At 37.1% G+C, this 20,383-nt stretch overlaps 2 protein-coding genes and 1 long non-coding RNA gene across 5 annotated transcripts in view; 1 reads left to right on the top strand and 2 right to left on the bottom strand.

Moving 5' to 3' along the window:
• Nucleotides 1–370: 370 nt before the first annotated feature.
• Nucleotides 371–5,381, top strand: LOC143919435 (uncharacterized). Its single transcript, XR_013261246.1, has 2 exons — nucleotides 371–517; nucleotides 4,667–5,381. It is a non-coding gene; the product is annotated as an uncharacterized LOC143919435 (long non-coding RNA).
• Hira (histone cell cycle regulator-like protein) lies at nucleotides 1,691–11,722 on the bottom strand. The gene is made up of 16 exons (XM_077441751.1): nucleotides 11,620–11,722; nucleotides 11,301–11,474; nucleotides 11,003–11,179; nucleotides 9,618–10,045; nucleotides 9,263–9,547; nucleotides 8,154–8,332; nucleotides 7,894–8,079; nucleotides 7,631–7,819; nucleotides 7,340–7,556; nucleotides 7,085–7,187; nucleotides 3,977–4,258; nucleotides 3,804–3,900; nucleotides 3,564–3,731; nucleotides 2,978–3,099; nucleotides 2,813–2,904; nucleotides 1,691–2,740 (listed from the first exon to the last, which is right to left on the bottom strand). The coding sequence occupies exons 1-16, from the start codon at nucleotides 11,654–11,656 to the stop codon at nucleotides 2,609–2,611; spliced, it is 2,868 nt and encodes a 955-aa protein (XP_077297877.1). The 5' UTR covers nucleotides 11,657–11,722; the 3' UTR covers nucleotides 1,691–2,608.
• A 4,317-nt stretch (nucleotides 11,723–16,039) lies between these two features.
• The window catches only part of Drak (Death-associated protein kinase related), a 207,423-nt gene continuing 203,079 nt past the window's right edge, over nucleotides 16,040–20,383 (bottom strand). For all 3 annotated transcript variants that reach the window (XM_077440843.1, XM_077440844.1, XM_077440845.1), the window contains 3 exons: nucleotides 20,069–20,334; nucleotides 19,755–19,983; nucleotides 16,040–19,141 (listed from right to left, as the gene is read on the bottom strand). In XM_077440843.1, coding sequence (XP_077296969.1) covers nucleotides 18,499–19,141; nucleotides 19,755–19,983; nucleotides 20,069–20,334 — 1,138 coding nt within the window. In that variant the 3' untranslated portion in view covers nucleotides 16,040–18,498. The remainder of the gene's footprint in view (nucleotides 19,142–19,754; nucleotides 19,984–20,068; nucleotides 20,335–20,383) is intronic.

Here is a 20,383-nt window from a genome sequence, read left to right as displayed (position 1 = left end):
TCATTTATATAGATGCGGACTATAACTATAGTCATGAATAGAAGAAAAAATGGTTAAATATTCATATTTATCAGACTTTAAAATCACGAATTTCTAGAACGACTGAGTCGACATCACCGCTGCACGCGTAATTTTTTAGCACCGTAAGGGAAAGGTTAATACTATTGTTGCGTAGGTGTGGTTGGAGGATCCAAATAAAAGGGTCGCTTCACAGCATTTATTGGGTGATTAAGGAGATCCACGCACTGCCAGTGCTCTGTCCAGAATGTCTTCATATGGCCTAAGTACCTGCTTATAAAAGGCAGGTCGCTCACTGCATCTTCCTCGACGCGTTTGTTTACCTATTGTTATAGTCACGTACCAGACATGAAGTCCCACGGTCTCGCGCTGTCAGTTCTGAGAACTCTAGCGGGAAGCGGCCGAATGCCGTTACCGACCACTAAATCCATTCGGGGGTCTCGATTGTTAGCCGACAGCACTTAAGCCTGGAGATAATCCTCGAAAACCAATTATAACGGTGGCTCCTTTTAGCAGATCTACACTGTGATACTGCAGTGTTTATTTTTAGATGTGGAGTTCCCTTCCAATTTTATTATATTTTAGAATGTGAGATTTCTTAGGTTTTCACGAATTTGGGAATTGCCAAAGCTATTGTCAAGTGTATATATGTATACATAGTTATTAGCCACTTAGATTATAAAATAAGAATCTAGATTAGTTAATAATTATTATTTTTATTATTATTATTATTTTTTTTTATTTCATACCAGGAAGGCATTACAGGTAAACCCCAATGCGCCTTCCTGGCCAAATTAAACAATACAGCATTTTTTTTATTATATAAGTCGCTAAATTACGAGACACTGACTTAAACTCGACAATTAACGAGACATCTATGAATTGTACATACATTTTTATTGTAATATTTACATTAATCATACTCAAATAGTGGTGACATAGTGGGTAGGAAGGATTTTTAGCCAATTTTTAATCGGGAATCGTTTCATCAATGAAATCAGAGAAAATTGGCAAACTCTGATAGGAAACGATCAAACAGGAGTCACAAATCCTGGTCTGACCAGCAGCATTACAGATATACTCAGAAAAATTCTTTTCAATCGAGGTCAGCTCAAGGGATCGAACTCGGCGCCTCTCAGTGTTAAGCAGAAGCTTAACGACCGAGCCACGCTGCTGGCTCAAAATGCACAAAAGCACCATTGAGATCATAAAAAGTTCTTTATAATTTCAAACGAATCTGATTTTATAAACATTTAAATACAAGGGGTCAACGAATATTGCGTTTCTTTAATATCTTGAATACTAATGGCAAGCGCTTTTCGTCTCCAACACCGTTGCAAATATGGCAACATTAATCAATTTGATTCTCGAAATATTTGGTTGTAAATGTATAAGATACAATACATATTAGTTGCATTGGCTTAGGCATATCACAAAGATGGCAAACAACCAAATTTTGAAGCTGCAGATAATGAATCTTCGTTACCAGCAGCTAACTTACCTATGTACTTCCTCTATGTATATCTTGTGTAAAACAGGGTCTCACTAGAGTTCCTGAGTAAAGTGCTTAATTATTTGTCATCCCTGCGTCATGTCCGAGCCATTGCATTTTCATTTGAAATCGAGCCAAAAATCAACAGGAAGGAAGAGAGGGATAAATTAAACAAACAAAAGAGAATACAAAATGCGAAAAATTTATTTAACATCGAGTAAAATCAGTACTGCAGTTGGCACAATAATGCAAATAATCGAAATACGACACGTACCAGAATAAGTCGGGTACGGAAAACTTAAATCTACATAGATTCGTATATCTACTTACGTTATAATAAAGAAAATTATAATTTCATACCGCTAAGATCACAGACTATAAAAACAACCACATTTACATTTAGAAAAGAGATTGCAACCCTTGTGTATGTGCAGAAGAATATAAATAATATAAAATCGTATTTCAAATGTTGCAATCTCTTGCTGGGTATATTTTTTTGATAAATAATTTCATAATCGTATCGCACGACTATGATGAGTTGAGTGCAACAACGAAATAATATTTATGACGAGTCATAAAACAAATCTTAGAACTAACAGCACGCGAGGAACAAAGAAAATACAATATATACACATCGCGGAGATGATCGTCTCCGTTTTATATTTAACTTATTCGAGGCTATTTCCGCGTAGAGTATGCGCCAAAACGACTCAATGACAATTTCACTCTAAAAATGCTGCCATTTTTAACTTAATTCAGTCTTGATAATTTTCATCGATTTCATATAATTATCTACTAATTTATTGCATTAAATTAACACTATAATCTATACAAACTCAATTTATCAAGAAAAATTATTAATAATAACGCTTTAGAATGAAGGTTTATCTCCAATACTTGACAAAGAAAATATACAACAAATCGGACTCAAACCAACAATTGATTTATACATAGTATAGGCATAATTTCATTAGCTGATGCTGATGCTGATGCATAGATTGTCTCAAGTATTGTATGATTCCAATGATAGATTGACAGCACCTGTCTCTTATTTGTCAATGTCAGTTATAATATTTTAGCTTTGCTTTTAATACAATATTATTTTCCGTTCGTGAGGGTTTCTTTGATTGCCGAAATCTGCTCGGAGTATTCGATATACATTCGTTGCCATCGAAGTTGTTTGCCGAGCAGAATTAATATGTCGTCTAATAAATCATGCTTTTTGTGATCCTAAAACATAATAAACATTTTAAAACACGTGTCGTTCAATAAATAATAAATGCATATTAAATATTTATATACCAGAACGGTCGAACTCCACTTCTCCGACAAAGATGTACAGTGACTGGGACCCATTAAATCGTCTAAAATACATCTAAGTCTCGCTTCAGGACCTGATTAAACATTGAAGAGATCAAATTAAAACGAGCTAAGAATAATAATATTAAACGCAAATAAAATGCTCACCTTGCTGCATTAAATGTGATACTAATGCCAAAAGCCAATGTTTGTATTCGGTCGGTGAGTTTATAAGCTTACTGGTAGCCAATTGACCTTCTAAATAGCTCTGAATAGCTCCGGAATGATTCCTGAAAATTTTAATTCAAAATAATGTAAAAAACGAATAGACTAGCGTTTAGCATATAATGAGCAAAATGGTCACGAGTTCAAATCCCACTGGTTTCTGCTGGCCAGACCTTAGATTTGTGGCTCCAGGTCGATCGTTTCCCATCAGAATTTACCAATTTATATGATTTTCATTGAAACGGTTCCAACAAATTGGCAACCTTACCGATTTTATAGCAAATCTCGAGTTTTCAGCAATCTCGAGTTTCGCTGAATAGTATAAAATGCTGCAACTTTATAAATTTGACCATAGATGTCTCTGATTATGCTAATTGATATGTACTTACTTTCTATAATAACACTTGTATCAAATATACAACGTTTCTGGCCAGGAAAGCGCATTGGGGTTACCTGTGTATTTCACTTGAGGATATTTCACCATTGATACGCCTTTTAAATATAAAAAATGGCGTCTCAATAGACTTACCCCTGTTGATAATGAGACTGATGTCCCGTGGAAGACGATCCTCGCAGCGTTGCATGCTGAAGTGACGTCAACGGAGCAGGACCAGACGAAGGCATAGACACCAACGGACGGCCTGAACCAACTCGAGCACATCGCCACAACGGATCGTTCCCATCACAACCAATAATCCTAAAAAATTGAATCAAAAATAAACAAAGAACACAATCAAACACTAATTCTCATCACAATGAATAAACTCACCAAGCAGACATTTTTTTGCTATAAACATAACCTTTCCCATTCGTCAACGATATCATCGGATTTCCGTCATCCATCAAACTGCAGCTTGAAACATTCACTGTAACACAAACCATACACGTTATGAAAGAATATATGTAGAATGTTGAAATAATATGCATTTAAGTAGTATATACCTCCTTCAGGCATCAAATATCGTAATGATACTGGAGATAGAGCACAAGTCCGCTCGACCAGGTTCCAAACGGTGACGGCAGCAGCTGTTGTTATTGCACACAAATGAGCACTGCCCGTGTTTGGCGGGATGGTGATGAGAGAAAGACGAGCTGCTGGAGCGCCTAATGCTATAATGCCGACTTCTTTCCGGCCCGTGTTCGTTTCTAAGCAATGAAGTGTAGCATCTTCACATCCGACGCAAATCCAATTTGAATCGCACGCTATACTACTGCATGGAGAACCTGTGGATTAAATTTCTACTATCTTAAAAGACTTCAAAATAATAAAAAAATCAAAGTCTTCAAATCTGCCATAAACCTACGCGAATAAAACGTATGCGCAGACACTATTTAGCCACTAGTGTTGTGCCCGTTGATTTCAGAAAGGAATTGATACATGAATTAAAATAAAGTTATATGTTATCATCATATATATGTATGTATATAATATCTCTATTCTGTGTGTCTGTGTATCTGTGTGCGAAAACGCTCATCGTACTATAATAGTCGTTTCGATTATAATAACGAACATAATAACAGATCAACAAAAAAACTTCTATATATACTGTTTGCTACTAATGTTTCCTCTAGGAAAATAAGTCTTTGAGCATTTAGGGCCATCTATTGAAAATTTATTTAATTAATTTGTAGGAATCTCGTCACCGCAATCGAAACATCTATTGCGACGGAGAAAACATTTCTCACGCTCAACCATTGACGTCATCTTGAGTCGAGAAACTTCCACCCCAACAAATCAAGCAGAACGACGCGAAGTCGAAGAACACCTGCATCCATTAAAATGCACAAACAACAACTACATTGTAACCCATTGAACAAACATCTAGACTCACTGGAACAAAGGGCGATAAAAACTAAATCAAGTGGAACGACGCCACATATTCGAGAATATTCCACCCTAACAACGAACCACATTCCTCGCACAACTTGCACTTCCAAGAAGCAAACACCACCTGCGGTTCTCAGAAACAAGTCACATGGACCCCCAAAAACAATATAAAAGGAGATCCAACCCAGACAACTTCAGTCAACAGGCAGCAGCAGACCATGCTAAATTGACAACCAGTCAAGCTCCAACAGCCACCACGAGTGAACAACAACCAGTCAGACTTCAGAAACCACCACGACAGCAGTCGACATCCAGCATCTGACCAGCTACCACTACACTACCCTACAATGGAAGAACGCTTGCAGCTCAGCCGGATCCAGAGCAACGACACATTGCAGATCCAGCGGCCATCACGACACCAAGTCAACAGCCAATAGCCGTCTCGAGAACACTACGATTCCAGCCGCTTCAACAACATATTTATACACTTGTATATTCAAACAATAAAGTACCTTATCCAAACAAACAGCAGTAATAACTACTAAAACACAGACGAACTCATCTATAATACATGGCGGACTGGTGGTGAAGAACACCTTCACAACTAGATCAGTCCCCATAAATTCATTTTTCTATTGGTGTTTTATATTGTTTATATGTAGATAGGTAGTTTTTACCATTTTTTTTTCATATTAAACAATTAAATATAAATATTAAAATAAGTATATTTAAAAAATATTTGCAAAAAATACGACCGCATGCGGATCTAGCTTAACGCTAGCGGTAATAGCTTAACATGTCATAACCCATGCGATAATATTTCATCGGGCACAACACTAGTACATATATAAATATAATGTAAGGTGATTTATAGGTACGCGCACGTATTAAGGTCTGTTCATACCTAGTCAGCACGTACCGACTTCAGCAGGTATCCGGCCGTAAGAAAAGTATTCTTTGGTACATTTTGTATGGGTATATTCATACCAACCGTCACGTTTACGCCACGGCAGGCTTACAGCAGTACCCGACATTTCCTGTTCATACCTTACAGCAACATCCGTCAACGTATCGTATCCGTTTTTTTGGCCATCGTGGAAATATACACGCGAATTACGTGCCATGAGTCTGCCGCTTTGCTGTTTTGGACCAATTATCGATAGTGACAGTTGACAGCTGTTCAATCTTTCGACATGGTTTTGGCGCAAATATTTAAAAAAATTTAAAATTTTTTACGGAAATATTTAAAAAAATTTTGTCGATCATCCACAAGCTCTTTATACAGTGTCCAAAACTCTCCTTCGGTTTTTCTATTTTTTAACATGGGATGCACATCAAAACGACTCCGTGCTTTTTTATTGCCTTCTTGAGATTCTTCTTCCAACAACAACGCGATTATACATAATTTTTCGTTCGATAAACGCCGAAAAATTTTTGCTGACTTGTATTCTGACGCGTAGCTACGAATGCACGTGTATGCATTCATATTGTAAGTACTCGACAATACGACGTAAGCAATATTGCACCGTATCGTCATGGCCTGTAATGTATAAGTAAGCCGATTTTGCCTTGCACTCGGCCAAATTGCTGTAAACGTGACGTGACCGCGACGTGTAGGTAGATATGAATAGAAATGTAATAAAATGACATATTTGAAACGGAATCGTGCAGTGCTGAAGCCGTGCAGTGCTGTTAAGTATGAACATACCTTAAATAGTAAAATGTTGAGTGTGCGCATTACACGTTCGCCAATCCAGCCCGTTCACCAATTCGAAATGATGAATGAATGTGTGTGTCTTTGTGGATATGTGTACGCTCCCGCGCAGCGCATCTGATGCTGAACTCACTCATTCCAAGTCAGGTGCTCAATATCAGGAGCACACGTCAGACGCTCCAAACCCCCCCACTACCCCGCATCTCCTCGATACTAAATGCACCTATTACCTAATTGGACAAACGTTTCAGTCCATGTGGACCACTAAACGCTGATTAGCTGTCCACTTTATTCGCGTGTATTTATTTTATTAAATATCTCTAGGCAACATATACTCTTGGCATTCTAATATTTGTTTTTTTTTGAATCTACATATATACTGGTCGACGCATCTGCCACATACCCACAAACATACATACATCGCGTCCGTTTTTATATATACATACATTATTATATTATTGCGGTGTGTTTTGTTCGCGTCGGTTTTTGTTGAAAATTTAAAACATACCTAAGAAACTTTCCCATATGGGGTCATTAGATGCCGAATTTCCTGGAAGTAGTTGGATTCTTGTCAATTTACCATGGGGAGTATTACAAGCGTTGTTCAGCACCTAAAAATTTTATATTTACATACACATATGCTGATATACAAGTTGTAATATATAATATAAGCGTGGCTTTCTACTTGCATCATGTAATTAGCTTTCATCTGATGGATTGAGCTGATTTACCAGATCGGTTTATCAAATATAACTACATTCACCTGAACTCTAAACTTTCCAGCGTGACGAACAATAGGCCCAGCAGTTCCTAAAGTAGGCATAGCCAATCTACCTCCAGTGTCGTGAATAGTCACAGATTTGACGGTCATACATTCAGACTTTTGTTTCGTCGGAGTGACTTTCTGCTTTTTGGAAACTTCGTTCACCTTCGGACCCGGCAAATTATCTCCACGTCTCTTCAAACGCCCGTCCAATTCGCTAAACAAAATAATACCACTGAAACATTGCAACGAAACATTCGAACTTTCCGGAAGACAACGCTAAAGCCTTACTTTTCAGGAGGCGGCTTGGTAACTCCGGTGAAGTTATTCGGACCTTGCGGAGCCGGCGGCAGTACGCTAGCGTGATTACTAACATTTGGCACGATGATTATATCGTCACGTTTCTCGACGATGATTTTACTCTTCGATTGCGAGGACGTGCTGAAGCATCCGTCTGTGTTCGTCGCGTTGTTTATTTCGCTGAAATCGCACACGAATGAATAAATAGCACGCTGATAAGTTTTGGTAACTGAAAGACACGGTCTGATGTTTACTTGTGATCGGTCAGATGATGAAGAGGGATGAACATCGGCGTGATTCTGCGTTTGCCATCAGACGTCCTCGTTTCAATCTGACGATTTGTCGGACGCACTGGAGATTCCAAAGACGAAGAAGTCACCGTCGTGTTTAAATTCGGCGTAGGTTTCTCTTCAACTGAGTTGCTATTACTCGTCGTGGATCTATAAAATATGCAAAGTCAAAACCGAGTACATAATTGTCTCACTAATTGAATTCAATGATGATATGCACTGACTTGAGTTTGTTTTCTGGAGACGAACTCTGAGTGATGGCTGCTTTAGTTGATTCCTTGTTCTCTATCTCCTCTCGTACTCGTAATATTTCCGGACTTTCTATCAGCAATGTAGCGGATGATAAATCATGATCGTTGGCGCATGCTAAAGACTTTCCGTACATGCGTTCGTAGAGTGCATTCTAATTGAAAAATTATATTGTACTTGTAGTTTTGCTGATAATGTTAACCGCGAGGACGATATTGAAATACAATACAAATGCTAGATAAGATAAATAAGGTATGACTTCTGTGATTTGTTTCCGTTGTAGTAATACTTAAATAGAAATGGAACGGAAATATGATAAGGATGCCTCTTTTATATTAACCCTTTGAATGCTAACAAGTTCAATAAGTTCATAAATTTTGCATGTACAGAGTAAACAAGAATACTGCCTGCTAAAAGCCTTTAAAGGTAGCATTGAATATGGGTCGTGTAATCCGTATCATTCAATTGTCAACGTTTATAAAGATTCGCTTACACCGCAATTTCTGAATTTATAAACATAGAAGAATTTTCCGATGGAAATCCCTAGCTGCTGAGTATTTTAGATTGTTGCTTACATTTTAACAATAATAAAGAAGATGGAACTAGTGTTGAAAAAATACATTCTAAGCCCACTTTGAAGGTCAAGGAATTTGACCCTTAAAGCCCTCAACATGAGGCCACCACCCCCCCAAAAAATACATTCATTAATAGACTTGTTTTGTTTATTTTATATTGTTGCAAGATATATTAGAGAGTCTAAACACACCTTTACAAAACTCGAAATCCTCGGCGGTAGTTATCTAGGGTTTTTTTGAATTAGCCACAATTTTATATCTGTTTTCTATTGGATTTCTAAATAATTCTAGTTGGCGAAATTTTCAGCGTGGCAGGCTTTCAACATAAAAGACGTCAGCACTCAAAGAGTTAACGTAAGACTTCTAAGTCAGTAGCAGCACATGCTATACTGCTAGTTTAGTTGGATTAACATTTAAATATTTAGTTCTGGTAAAATGTATTGAACTATGAAGTTCGACCAAATCAACAGTAAAATCGTTGAAGATTGCAAATGAAAAACAACAATTACTTTTTCTTGATTGGACAGCGGTAGGCCGATTTCTTCTTTGGTGAATTGTATCGAGGCTACAGTGCCGTCCCAACTGCAAGCCAGAAGGTTCAAGCCGTCGGTACTCCACGACAGATCGAGCACGCTGTCGGTGAACAGCTCATGGATAACGACTAATGGTCTTTTGAGAGCCGTGCACCAAACGCTGAGTGTGCGATCCCGAGAGCCTATAGCGACGCAGCAATAGCACTGAGGTCCTCGTCCACCGTTTTCCAAGCAACGGCCGAGGATATTCGAATTGAAACGCTAAAAAAAAATTGAAAATATAAACCAAATATCGACCATGAAAATGTATACGAAAGGAAAAGTCTTGTACCACGCAAGTAACAGCTTTGCGGTGGCCGACAAAGTCTTTATCGCATCTCCATCCGTCTCGTTCTATGATCTGAGCTGTCGGGCCGCCACCATTCATCGCATGAGCGCTCACTACATACTGTCCGTCCGGAGACCAGGACAGTCGCAAAACGTGAGTGGTACCGCCGCACTCTTCGAAAGGTTCCGTGACAACGGCTTCCTGTGTCCAGTCGACGGTCTTCCATATCCTCAACGACTTGTCGTCCGATTGAGAGGCTAGATACTTTCCGACGGGATCCCAAGCGACGCCTTTGACAAGACCGGAGTGACCTTGAAGGACGCAAATCATATCGGGAAAGTTTTCGGCGTTCCATATGATGATGGAATTGTCGACGCTGCAACTGGCGAGCCATTTGTCCAACGGCGACCAAGAAAGATCTAATATATCACCTAGAAACATGTCAACAAATGATTTAAGCGTGTAATCAAATCTATATGGTAAGTGATGCAGTGGCGTCGCTAGGTGGTGGATGTTTTATTAATTGTTTACTAGAGAAACGCCAAAAGAGAAGGTAAGTTCACACGTTGTTTCTGTATTTACTGAACCAGTTAACCTTCTTATCTTTAGGTAAGTACACTGATTTCTCAGGAATTCGAACAAAAGCCAATTATGGATCATAATCGATGCTATATATATAGCTGCACCAGATGGATTTCGCGATAGCTATATAAATACAGAAAGCTGTATATATACAGAAAGCTGTATATATACAGAAAGCTGTATATATACAGAAAGCTGTATATATACAGAAAGCTGTATATATACAGAAAGCCGTATATATACAGAAAGTTGTGTATATATACAGAAAGCTGTATATATACAGATATTACAATGAGGTGTGTAGCCGCTCGAGGAGCGTCATACAACGAATATATCGAATTAGGGTGACCGTGAAAAAGTCGAAAATATTCGTTTATCATGCATACATATGAAAAACGGTTAGTATATATATATATCAGTGCGTGCGGTAAAACTCTCTCTCCCCCCGTCGTACATCCTCACTTAATCTGCGCGAGCAGGATACAAGAGGAACAGGCTTTTCCTCCCGTATCCTGCGCGCGTACATTAAACAAGGCTGTATGACCAAAAGAGAGATAATTTCACCGCATGGCACTGATATATATTATATATACATAGTACCGTTTACCATTCACCCTTTTTTTTGATCTTTCGACTTAAGATCTATCGATTTTCGATCTTTGCCTTTGCCGATATTTGCTTTTTCGACCTTTTCACTTTCGGTCCCGTGAGGTAGACCCATCGAATTAGCGTTTTTCAATTTGAACAATTTGGCATTCCCCGCACGGGCCTAGCGACGCTACTGAGTGATGTTCTAAAAAAAGTACCAGCATGTCCTCTAAGCGTAGAAACGCATCGCCACGTTTCAACATTCATCTTTCCGTTGCCGCCGAATACTGTGGAGCTACCGGCACTGCTTAGTTTCCAAATCATGATTATTTTATCGTCTCCACCCGATGCTAAATACTGACCGCCACAACTCCACCGAACGCAGTTCACACACGCTGAAGCAGAAAATATAGCATATGTATTTCAATAGATAGCTTGCACAACTTTTCATGCTGTTTTATAAACAAATTTTTATTCAATTTTTAAATGCAAAATTTAAAAGATGTATTTTCAAACCGAGATGATTGTCCATTTGACACAGCATTTTAGGCACAGTTGAATCCTGTTCGACGGACTCTTCCAGGACGGCATTCAAATTCCAGACGACGACACGTCCGGAATCCCCACCTTGACCTCCGGTGGCAAACCGGGATCCGGCGGGATGAATATCGATTGAAAATATCGGTTTTTCTAAAACATAATCAGTATGATTGAAAGCCGATTGAGGTTATGTCTGGATGGGTTGGGGGCGTGGCACAGGGGGAGGGGGAGAGGTAAAATATAAAAAGGGGATATATAATAAGATGATAATTTGTTTGAAGAGTTGATGTGTTACCATCGTGGGAAACCCAATTGGGTTTTAATAATTTCATGTTGACGCGCGCCACCGGCTTGACAGTTGATGCCGCGGCTGATGGTCGTAACAATACATTCAACACCCTACTAAGCGTTTACTAATAAATTCTCGAATCGTTTGCACCCATTGTCGTTTTATAAAAATATATCGAAGGGGCATTTATAACAGCTCTTTAAAATTTTCCATATCTTCCAAAATTTGTTCTTATACTTTGTTCTCGGTATTTGAATTATATTATTCAAATTACGATTGCCCAAAAGACAATTTTTGCTATGACAATCGCGAATATGGAATATTTGGCACTCGAATTCTCATTAGTATGATAGTTATTGTTAGTATGATGGACTTTTCGGCTGCCAGATGTTCCGTTACAGAGATTTTAGTGACTTTTGGGAGAGCGCTTTGTGATCAATAATCACCGAATCTTTGTTCTCACCCGCTTTACTTATGGCTTTCCTCAAGGGCGTCATTTGGGGGGGGGGGGGGGCTGGCAGGAGCTGGGGGTGGTCCCCTCCCCTAGATTTAAACGGGACTATCCACGTTGTTTAATGTATTATTATGAATTTGAATTAAAATACTAAACCAAAAAAATAGAATATTGAAATTCTTTAGAGCACTGTCAGGTATAAACACGTCAATTTTTCCCAGAAAAAAAATGTTAACTCCCAAATATATTTTGTTTTGTTATTTGTCTTGCTTTGTAAGATATTTGTAAAACTAGCTACGAAACAATTTGTTGAATAGGATTTCCTTTATATTACTGTTCTCGCTTTTCTCAGAAACGGGAGTGTATAGCAAATTTTTAGTTTAAAAAAAACGTTCAATGTGTGGCGGCTCGCTATACGACATGGTCGAGTTTGGTCACCTTCCTGCAAGTGGGGACCAACTCGACTGTGTTTCAGAGTAGCTACCTCACTCTGCCTTCAGCTGTCATAAATAAAGCACGTGCATCAACATGCCAGTCGTCTCATTCGTTCATCCCCCATAAATGTATTGTTGCGTAGGGGTGGGTGGAGGATCCAAGTAAAAGGCCAACAGTCGTTTCACAGCATTTATTAATGATTCAGGAGATATACGTACTGACAGTGCTCAGTCCAGACTGACCTGATATCGCCTACGTACCGCCTTATAAAGGGTAGATCTTTCAGGACGCCTAATCTGTTTACCTGTTGTATAGTCACGTATTCGGATATGTATTTCCACGACATTGGGTCTCCCCGTACCGATTCTGAGAAATAACTAATAACGGTCATTGTTTAGCCCAAATGCACTTAGAGTCCAGATATAATTCTTGGAAGTAAGTACGAGCACTTAGTTAACCCGATAACAGATATCCGTTGGTCTAAGTGCAATTCGCTCAATCCGCGGCGTACGTAACAGTATTTTCAAAAGATTATTTTGTACTTTACAAATATGCGTTTATGCTCTTAATAGATTTTTTAAAATTATTTTACTATTAATTTTATTGATAAAAATATGTAAATAAAAAAATATTAAAATAAATTAATACACATTCATTTTTTTAATATACACCCCCTCGAAAATCATTCCATACTGGTCAAAAATTTTGCCCCCTCCCCTGGGAAAAGCTGAAATGACGCCCCCGGCATTCCTCATGTCCTCTCATTTTAGACAAAATAAATTTAGCCTAAGATATAATCATCATCAATTTCAGTGTACTCTGATGAATGAAGCAAAGGTCTTATATAGTTTTCATTGAAGTACATTTCTTGTTAATTTTTCGTATAATATCAATAAGTAATAGCCATTTCAATCTTTTCACTCTAGTCATGGTTCAGTGAATATTTCGCTCATGGCCATCTCGCACACGTCGTTAAAATCTCGATCACAGGATATCTTGCACTCGAAAATTCCACCTACTGAGAATCAGCCATGCTTACTACCTCACTAACGAGAATTCGAGTGACAGATATTCAGTATTCGAGATTTTCGTGGCAAATATTGTGGTGTCCGAGATTGATATGTGCGAAATAGTCCGTTTACCCTAATCGTACCTCTCATCCATGTACATACGTACATGTTTAGTTCTCCTTATTAGATTAGACATTTCCTGAGAACATCGAACCTTTTATAATTTCCAAGTTTCGCATTCATAGCACGCGAAAGGGACAGAGCGTCTTTTTATAAATCTCATATCATTATTATTGAATGCAATGTGACAGCATGCTATACACCTATGTATTCACCGACAAAACACAAGCGCATTGGTTCGCGCCAACTCTCGGTAACAGACCTGTACAATGTATTTTTAAATTGTAGTACAGCACATATTATCATATTGTAAAGCTGTAGTACATTTCTACACTTGCACTGACTTTACTACGTGTATTAAAATTTTAAAATATTGTAACGTAGAGATTAGGTGAGTGGCACTCGTGGACCGATGGTTTACTAGCGCAGATCACCCGATCTCTCGTTCCCGCCAAAATGGCCTCTACGTATGAATGAGCCGTATGCAACGGCCAATGGGATCGTCTGAATCATCGACCAATAGTTGTTGAGCCCAAGTGTGTATAAATATGGGGCGCTCTCGAATTGGAAACCATTCCGAGCGCCGACGAGATCAGACGAATAAACGACTTCTACAACTCTCCTGCGTCTTTCTCTCCGATCCTGGAAGCCCCCTCTTCGCGTCCAAGCAACAATATTATTATTTATGACATGTTTAAATCAATTCTGTTTTAAAATTCCTTTTATCCTAAAATCCACAGTCGTAGCCAGGGGGCTAGGATAACTAAAAAAAACATATGAAATATGAAGACGTTAACTTATTTTTGATAATTCGCAATATGATTCATAAACTTTTGTATAAAATCGTATTAAAGCACAACAGGCGTAATTTTTTTTCGAAAAAATAGCATTGTGTGGGCGAAAGGAATGCAATGACAGTGTGGTTTAATGTAACTATTTAATATGACGGTTGGGAAGAAAGTAAAGTAGGAGTCACCAACATGGTCGAATCGGTCCCAACTGGATGGGCAACCCAAGCTCGATCATGTCGTAGAGCCCCTACAGCAACGGTTTCCAAACTGGGAGGCGCCAAAACTTTTTAATAAAAAAATAATTTTCATACCATAATATCTACAAATAAATAAAACTTCATATCGTAGCTTAATAGTAAAAATTCAATGCATGAATGTTTATTTTTATTTTTCTTTCATTTTTATATACATATTTAATAAGCAACTTTTCTCGAAGAAAACTAACATGACCTACTGCTATCATCTCGGCTATTCCCAAAATTTTTGATAATATCCTTCACCGTTTGATTCTTTTGCAGTTCAAAAGATTGTTGTGTGATGAGCAGCATGGTTTTTCACCATGTCGTTCCACTACCACTAATCTTGCCTGCTTTTCATATTATGCCATGTCTAAAGTTGACGGTGGACAACAAGTTGATGTAGCCTACTTACTCTAAGGGTGTTTAGAAAAAATTGCCCAGGGACCCCATTGGGTGTAAGGCCGGCACTGTTTGTAACGTCTTATTTATGCGAAACGGGCTTTTCGGCACTAGCTGCAATGAAAACCAAATATCGAACCAGGTTAATAGTCGAAAAGGAGTTACGAGTGGCACTCTCCATATTGCCCCCAAGATTTGATAAACTTTGTGCCAATAAACAACATGTGTTAGATGTAGTTTAATTAGTAATTTAATATAAAAATAAATATACGTGTTCGTATAAATTTATGTTATAGCAAAACCTTTTTATTATTCTGTCTGTTGTAGTGTTCAGTATTTTTTTTTTAAATAAAGGTTTATTATTTAAAACGTGTCTATATTATTATATCTATTAAAAAATAAAAGGTAGGGAGGCGCGGAAAAAAAAATTTTTTTAGGGAGGCGTAGTGGCATAAAGTTTGGAAACCGCTGCCCTACAGGATAACTAGGTCCAAAAAAGACATAAAAATAATGAAAATTCGTTTATTCTATGCAACTTGGTATTCTAGCCGAATGAATTGACTGAATATTTATTTCTTTGAAATGTACCTAATTTTACGCCAATTTTAAGAAAAACTTTTATTTTTGAAAAAGCATTTATGGGGGGGGGGGTGCATCTGTGTTTCAGTTCCCCCCCTAAAAAAATCCTGGCTGCAGCCGTTCTGGGCCCTGTGTTTTACTGTCATTGTCTTCATTCAAATTTATTTGTAATTATGGGGATATGTATGTATGTGTATGTAGTGGAAAATTATATTGTAATGTTGAAATTTTAATTGCAAATAGTTATCTGAGATCATTGCCTAATCTATAGAGTTCATATTGGATGTGTTGATTACTGAATGAATCTTGACTTACATATGTATATTTAGAAACAAGTTTAATTGTTAGTATATTCCGACATAATTATAAACCCAAAATAAATAAATAAAAATTCGAAATAGTGTATCACAATAATTTATTTTATACAAGTGTGTTACAAACAACTGTGAAAGACTTAAAAGTAGTCGTAATTATAATACAAAAAAAAAAAAACTAAAAAGTAACTTAAAAACATTATATTAAAGAATGATGTTTTGATGTTTTGTTTATATCTGAGTCGTAAAAACTGGCACAAATCAGTTAACATCGCTTAAATTGAAAATGACAGCTACGTTAAATTGAAAACGAGCTGATTCGATGAATGAAACATAAAATTAGGACTTATTAAAAAGAAATTAAATAAATAAGCAGTTTTCTATATTACATATTACAAAATAAACTTATCTTTTTACATGTACAAGCAATTCCATGAAATTAATACTCAATTTACAAAAAAAAAAGAAATATTTAAGGAGACATTCATCCCAAACAAACTAGTTTACAACAGACTGCATTTTTCCACACATGTATATAAAAAAATAAAACAAACTTCTATGTAAAAAAAATTAGAAACTTAGGCAAATATGAAATTGAATGTTATAGAAAATTAATAATTTAAAATAAAATACATTACAATAATACTAAAAAGAAAAATGAAACAAAAATAAAAACCAACTTTTTCTCCTTTAACATGAGAATTGTTTTTAAATGTTAAGTTAATTGAAGATATCTTTATATAATATTTGTTCAGAACGGATAAATAAAATAAAGGCGAAACTCAAGTTCGCTATCGTAAACGGTAAAATTGTAACACGATAAAGAAAAATAGTTGCTACGAGAACTACTATAAAATATTAAAATATTAATATTTCTTACAGATCGTTCACGTACGTACATACATGCATATACACTGCGAAAATCGAGCAAGAATAAGAGCATTCAATTGTGAACCTTGAAAGTTTTTGTACAGCATTGTTCAAATTCGTAATTCGCCTCTTATTCAAAACACCATTTTCACACAAGAACATAATATAAAAATCGATAACTGCAGAAAGCGAATGGATTTTGATCGATGAATAAATATTATTCGTAGATTTTATTTTCAATTTAAATACAATATATAAAAATACTATCAATTTAAAGCTCTTTCCAGATTTGTTTTCTTTTTATACAAATTTATATATTGGTCAACTTTTTTTTCATTGCGAAATAACAGTCAATTCCTAAGAATACATATATAATAAAGCTCTTGTGGATTTTTGATAAATATATTATTGTTTATTTTTAATAATTTTAAAGGGGCTGATTGGTGAAGATTTGTGCGTTGCAGCGGTGCTCGGCCTTTAGAACAAAATCTTTAAACTCAAATTGTTAAAGCATACGATTCATTCGGTCGGCCGATACCGTATAATATTTAAGATAATAAGGCAGCTCATAGACGCAAGACCCTGAACGACAGTCATACACTTACAAGTTATACACATATATATACAAAATTATCATAAGTATTCAACTAGGGAATGGATCCAAACACAAATATTGCCAATTTTTCAAACAAAAAAAAATAATACGTTTGATTTTTCGCTCGGGAATATTCGTGTCGTATATTTATTACAGATAGAAGGCCTTGATTGCAATGAAGACACACTGGTAAAAGGCAAAGGCATCTCGGAGACACTCCGATACATGTTTATACCCAAATTGTCTTTTTTTTTAATATTGTTTTAATTTACATTTAACACTACAATTAAGGCAATTTTTCCTAATAAAAAAAATGATTGATAATCACTGGTATTTGTACATTTAAGATGAACACCAACATCTAGGTCTCATCGGGTCTATTTAAATCATACGAGGACTTTTGTTCACAATAATAATTATAATACAACACTCTGAAAATGCTTTGAATAATCATGCATACAAACCGGTCTTTTTTTTTTTTAATCAAAATGTAACAATCAAAGTTGAGAAAATTATTATACACATACAATTCTTGTTTTATAGAATAAAATTGATAAAAATACATCATAAGTACACACAAATATGTATTTGATGATTTTTTTTAAATTTACAATTTGAGGTTAAGTTTGATTTCAGCATATGAATATTATAAATAGGCACAGAAAGGGAATGTAACGTCTATCAGCATATTCCTACATATGTAATCAAAGTATGGCAAATGTATATAAAAGTTTTATAATTCACACTATTGATAAAAGATATAAAATTAAATGAAAATGTATAGACACGCCATTTTGCGTGCAAAACATAACCTTAAAATTTTCTATACATTTCAATTCCAATAAAAATGTACATTCATTTAACTACTTTAAACGTTACAAAAGGTCAATTTAGAATGAAATGGCCGATGTGTAAGCATTTTCCATACAAAGCAAAATAATAATAAAAAAGTCTCTCGTAGAACTTATGCTAGCCGCATTTGTATTTTTTTAAAATCGATACACAAAGTCGAATGGCACATCAATGTTCATTTGCTGAATTACACAGTAATCCCTAAGTATAATCCAAAGTGCCGTATATTAGCAAAGGATCGCCCTGTCGACGTGGTTTATATTACTGGTAGTGTGCTTGTTGTGTGAAGACATCAGATTGCAGCACTCGCACTGAGGATACGACGAGTCGGCGGAGACTTTGATCACGTCGCTGTCGTATCCGACTCCGTTGGTGCCGTTCTTCGCCGTCAGCGGATGATTTTCTTTGGTATGGATCTTGCTTTCGAACTTTGCGACCTCCAACACTACTTTGCCACTGGTGAAGACTCCGTCGCAGCTGTCGGCGCGATTCTTGCATCCGAGGATTTTATCCGGGCTGAATATGGAATTTTTGTCCATCTGGTACAACTTGCAGTGGTTAAGCATCGTAGGTGGGGAGTCCGGGTGTGACTTTCGACTCACTTTGGGCGTTGACGGTGCGTCGGGAAATGGAGGCGATTTGTCTTTGTGGTGTGAGTGTTTCAGGAGTAGTGAGGAGCCCTCGTCGATTTTGTCGATGCTGTCTTTAACGTCGAACAGTTTGTCGGTTTCGGGCAGGACGACGCGTAAAAAACCCTCGTACTTCTCTTGCGGCGGAGTCAATAGGGAGCTCATGGAGTGTGGTGTGGACAGCTTGGCCGTGTCGTTGATCCAAGGGTGATCTAAGCATTCTTGCACGGTCATGCGTTTTCTGAAAAGGTAAATTTATATTATTAATTTTATTTGGTTTTAAATGTACACTTAATTTCAGATCGAGCTCACGTCATTGATCAATGTTTGTAAAAAACCTTTTTATAGTTCATTGTCCGACCTAACAATGCCCATAGTGTCTCAAGACAATGTAATTTATTAAATGTAAATGTCACATATATTACTCTAATATCAAATCAAACTGCCTTCTGATTAAGGGCGAAAACACACTGAGTGGTATGGGACATCACGTGTCCTCGGCTTTCCATAAACAACTGTATGCAACCGACAAGTTTCTCTTACATTTCTTCAAATATAGGATTCACCGTTAAATACAAGGATAAAATATCACCGAAAACACTTCAGGGGGTGATTTTCGGGACTGTGAACCATGTATATGGGCTAGGGGTGTTGCGTTTTTTTCGTATCCAAAAAAAACACGTACCACTCAGTGTGTTTTCGCCCTAAAATAAGCCCACTTTTTTGTATATGAAACCGTCAGTTCAGAAAACTTCCAGTTTAATAATCTAAGTCACGCAATTGATAACCTGAATCGGATGCATTGGATAAAAACTGACATTTACATATATATGCACATATTGCTCTTTACTTACTTGGGGTCTACGATGAGTGCTGCTTTTATAAAGTCGAACGCTGTATCGGAAACATCTTCGAAAAGATCAGAAGGGAACGTGAGAGAACATTGTGATATATTGAGGAAAGTTTCTTGTTTTGTATCTCCGGCGAAGGGACTGTATCCGCTGAGGAGCACATAAGCCAACACTCCGACTGACCATATATCAGTGGCTAGTGAAATGGGATTATATGCTAGGATTTCGGGAGCTGCAATAAATACACAACGTTATTAAATCACTAATCAAAAGTATTAAAATTTGATTTTAGTTGTTGAGTGGTTTTGTACACTAACCGACATAATCTGGGGTTCCTAATATTTCACGGACTTCAACATCACTCTCGATCAATCTGGAGATGCCAAAGTCACAAAGCTTGACTTCCCCTTCGGGAAAGTCAGCAGTGAGTAGCAAATTTTGAGGTTTCAAGTCGAGGTGTGCCAGATTGCGAGCGTGCAAGTGCGACAAGCCTTCTAGAATCTGTCGCATGACATGACGGGCCTGTCTCTCTGCGAGACACTCCTCGTCGTCCAAAACTCGTTGCAGCTCGCCGCCAGCAGCACTGAAACACAATCAAATATTATTGCAACTATATATTACATAATAGAGTG

This window comes from Arctopsyche grandis, chromosome 11, assembly GCF_051622035.1.
Source record: "Arctopsyche grandis isolate Sample6627 chromosome 11, ASM5162203v2, whole genome shotgun sequence".
NCBI lineage: Eukaryota > Metazoa > Arthropoda > Insecta > Trichoptera > Hydropsychidae > Arctopsyche > Arctopsyche grandis.
The sequence above is the reverse complement of the archived record's forward strand: the minus strand, read 5'-3'. Positions and strand labels throughout refer to the sequence as shown.

What these genes read in the sequence shown, in the direction of transcription:
- Hira (XM_077441751.1), bottom strand. Translation starts at nt 11,656, where the DNA reads ATGAAATTATTAAAACCCAATTGGGTTTCCCACGATG. An exon ending in CGCTGTCCAATCAAGAAAAA is followed by an intron (nt 8,333 to 9,262) that starts GTAATTGTTGTT and finishes TTTTTCAATTAG; the next exon opens with AATGCACTCTACGAACGCAT. An exon ending in ATCACATTTAATGCAGCAAG is followed by an intron (nt 2,905 to 2,977) that starts GTGAGCATTTTA and finishes ATGTTTAATCAG; the next exon opens with GTCCTGAAGCGAGACTTAGA.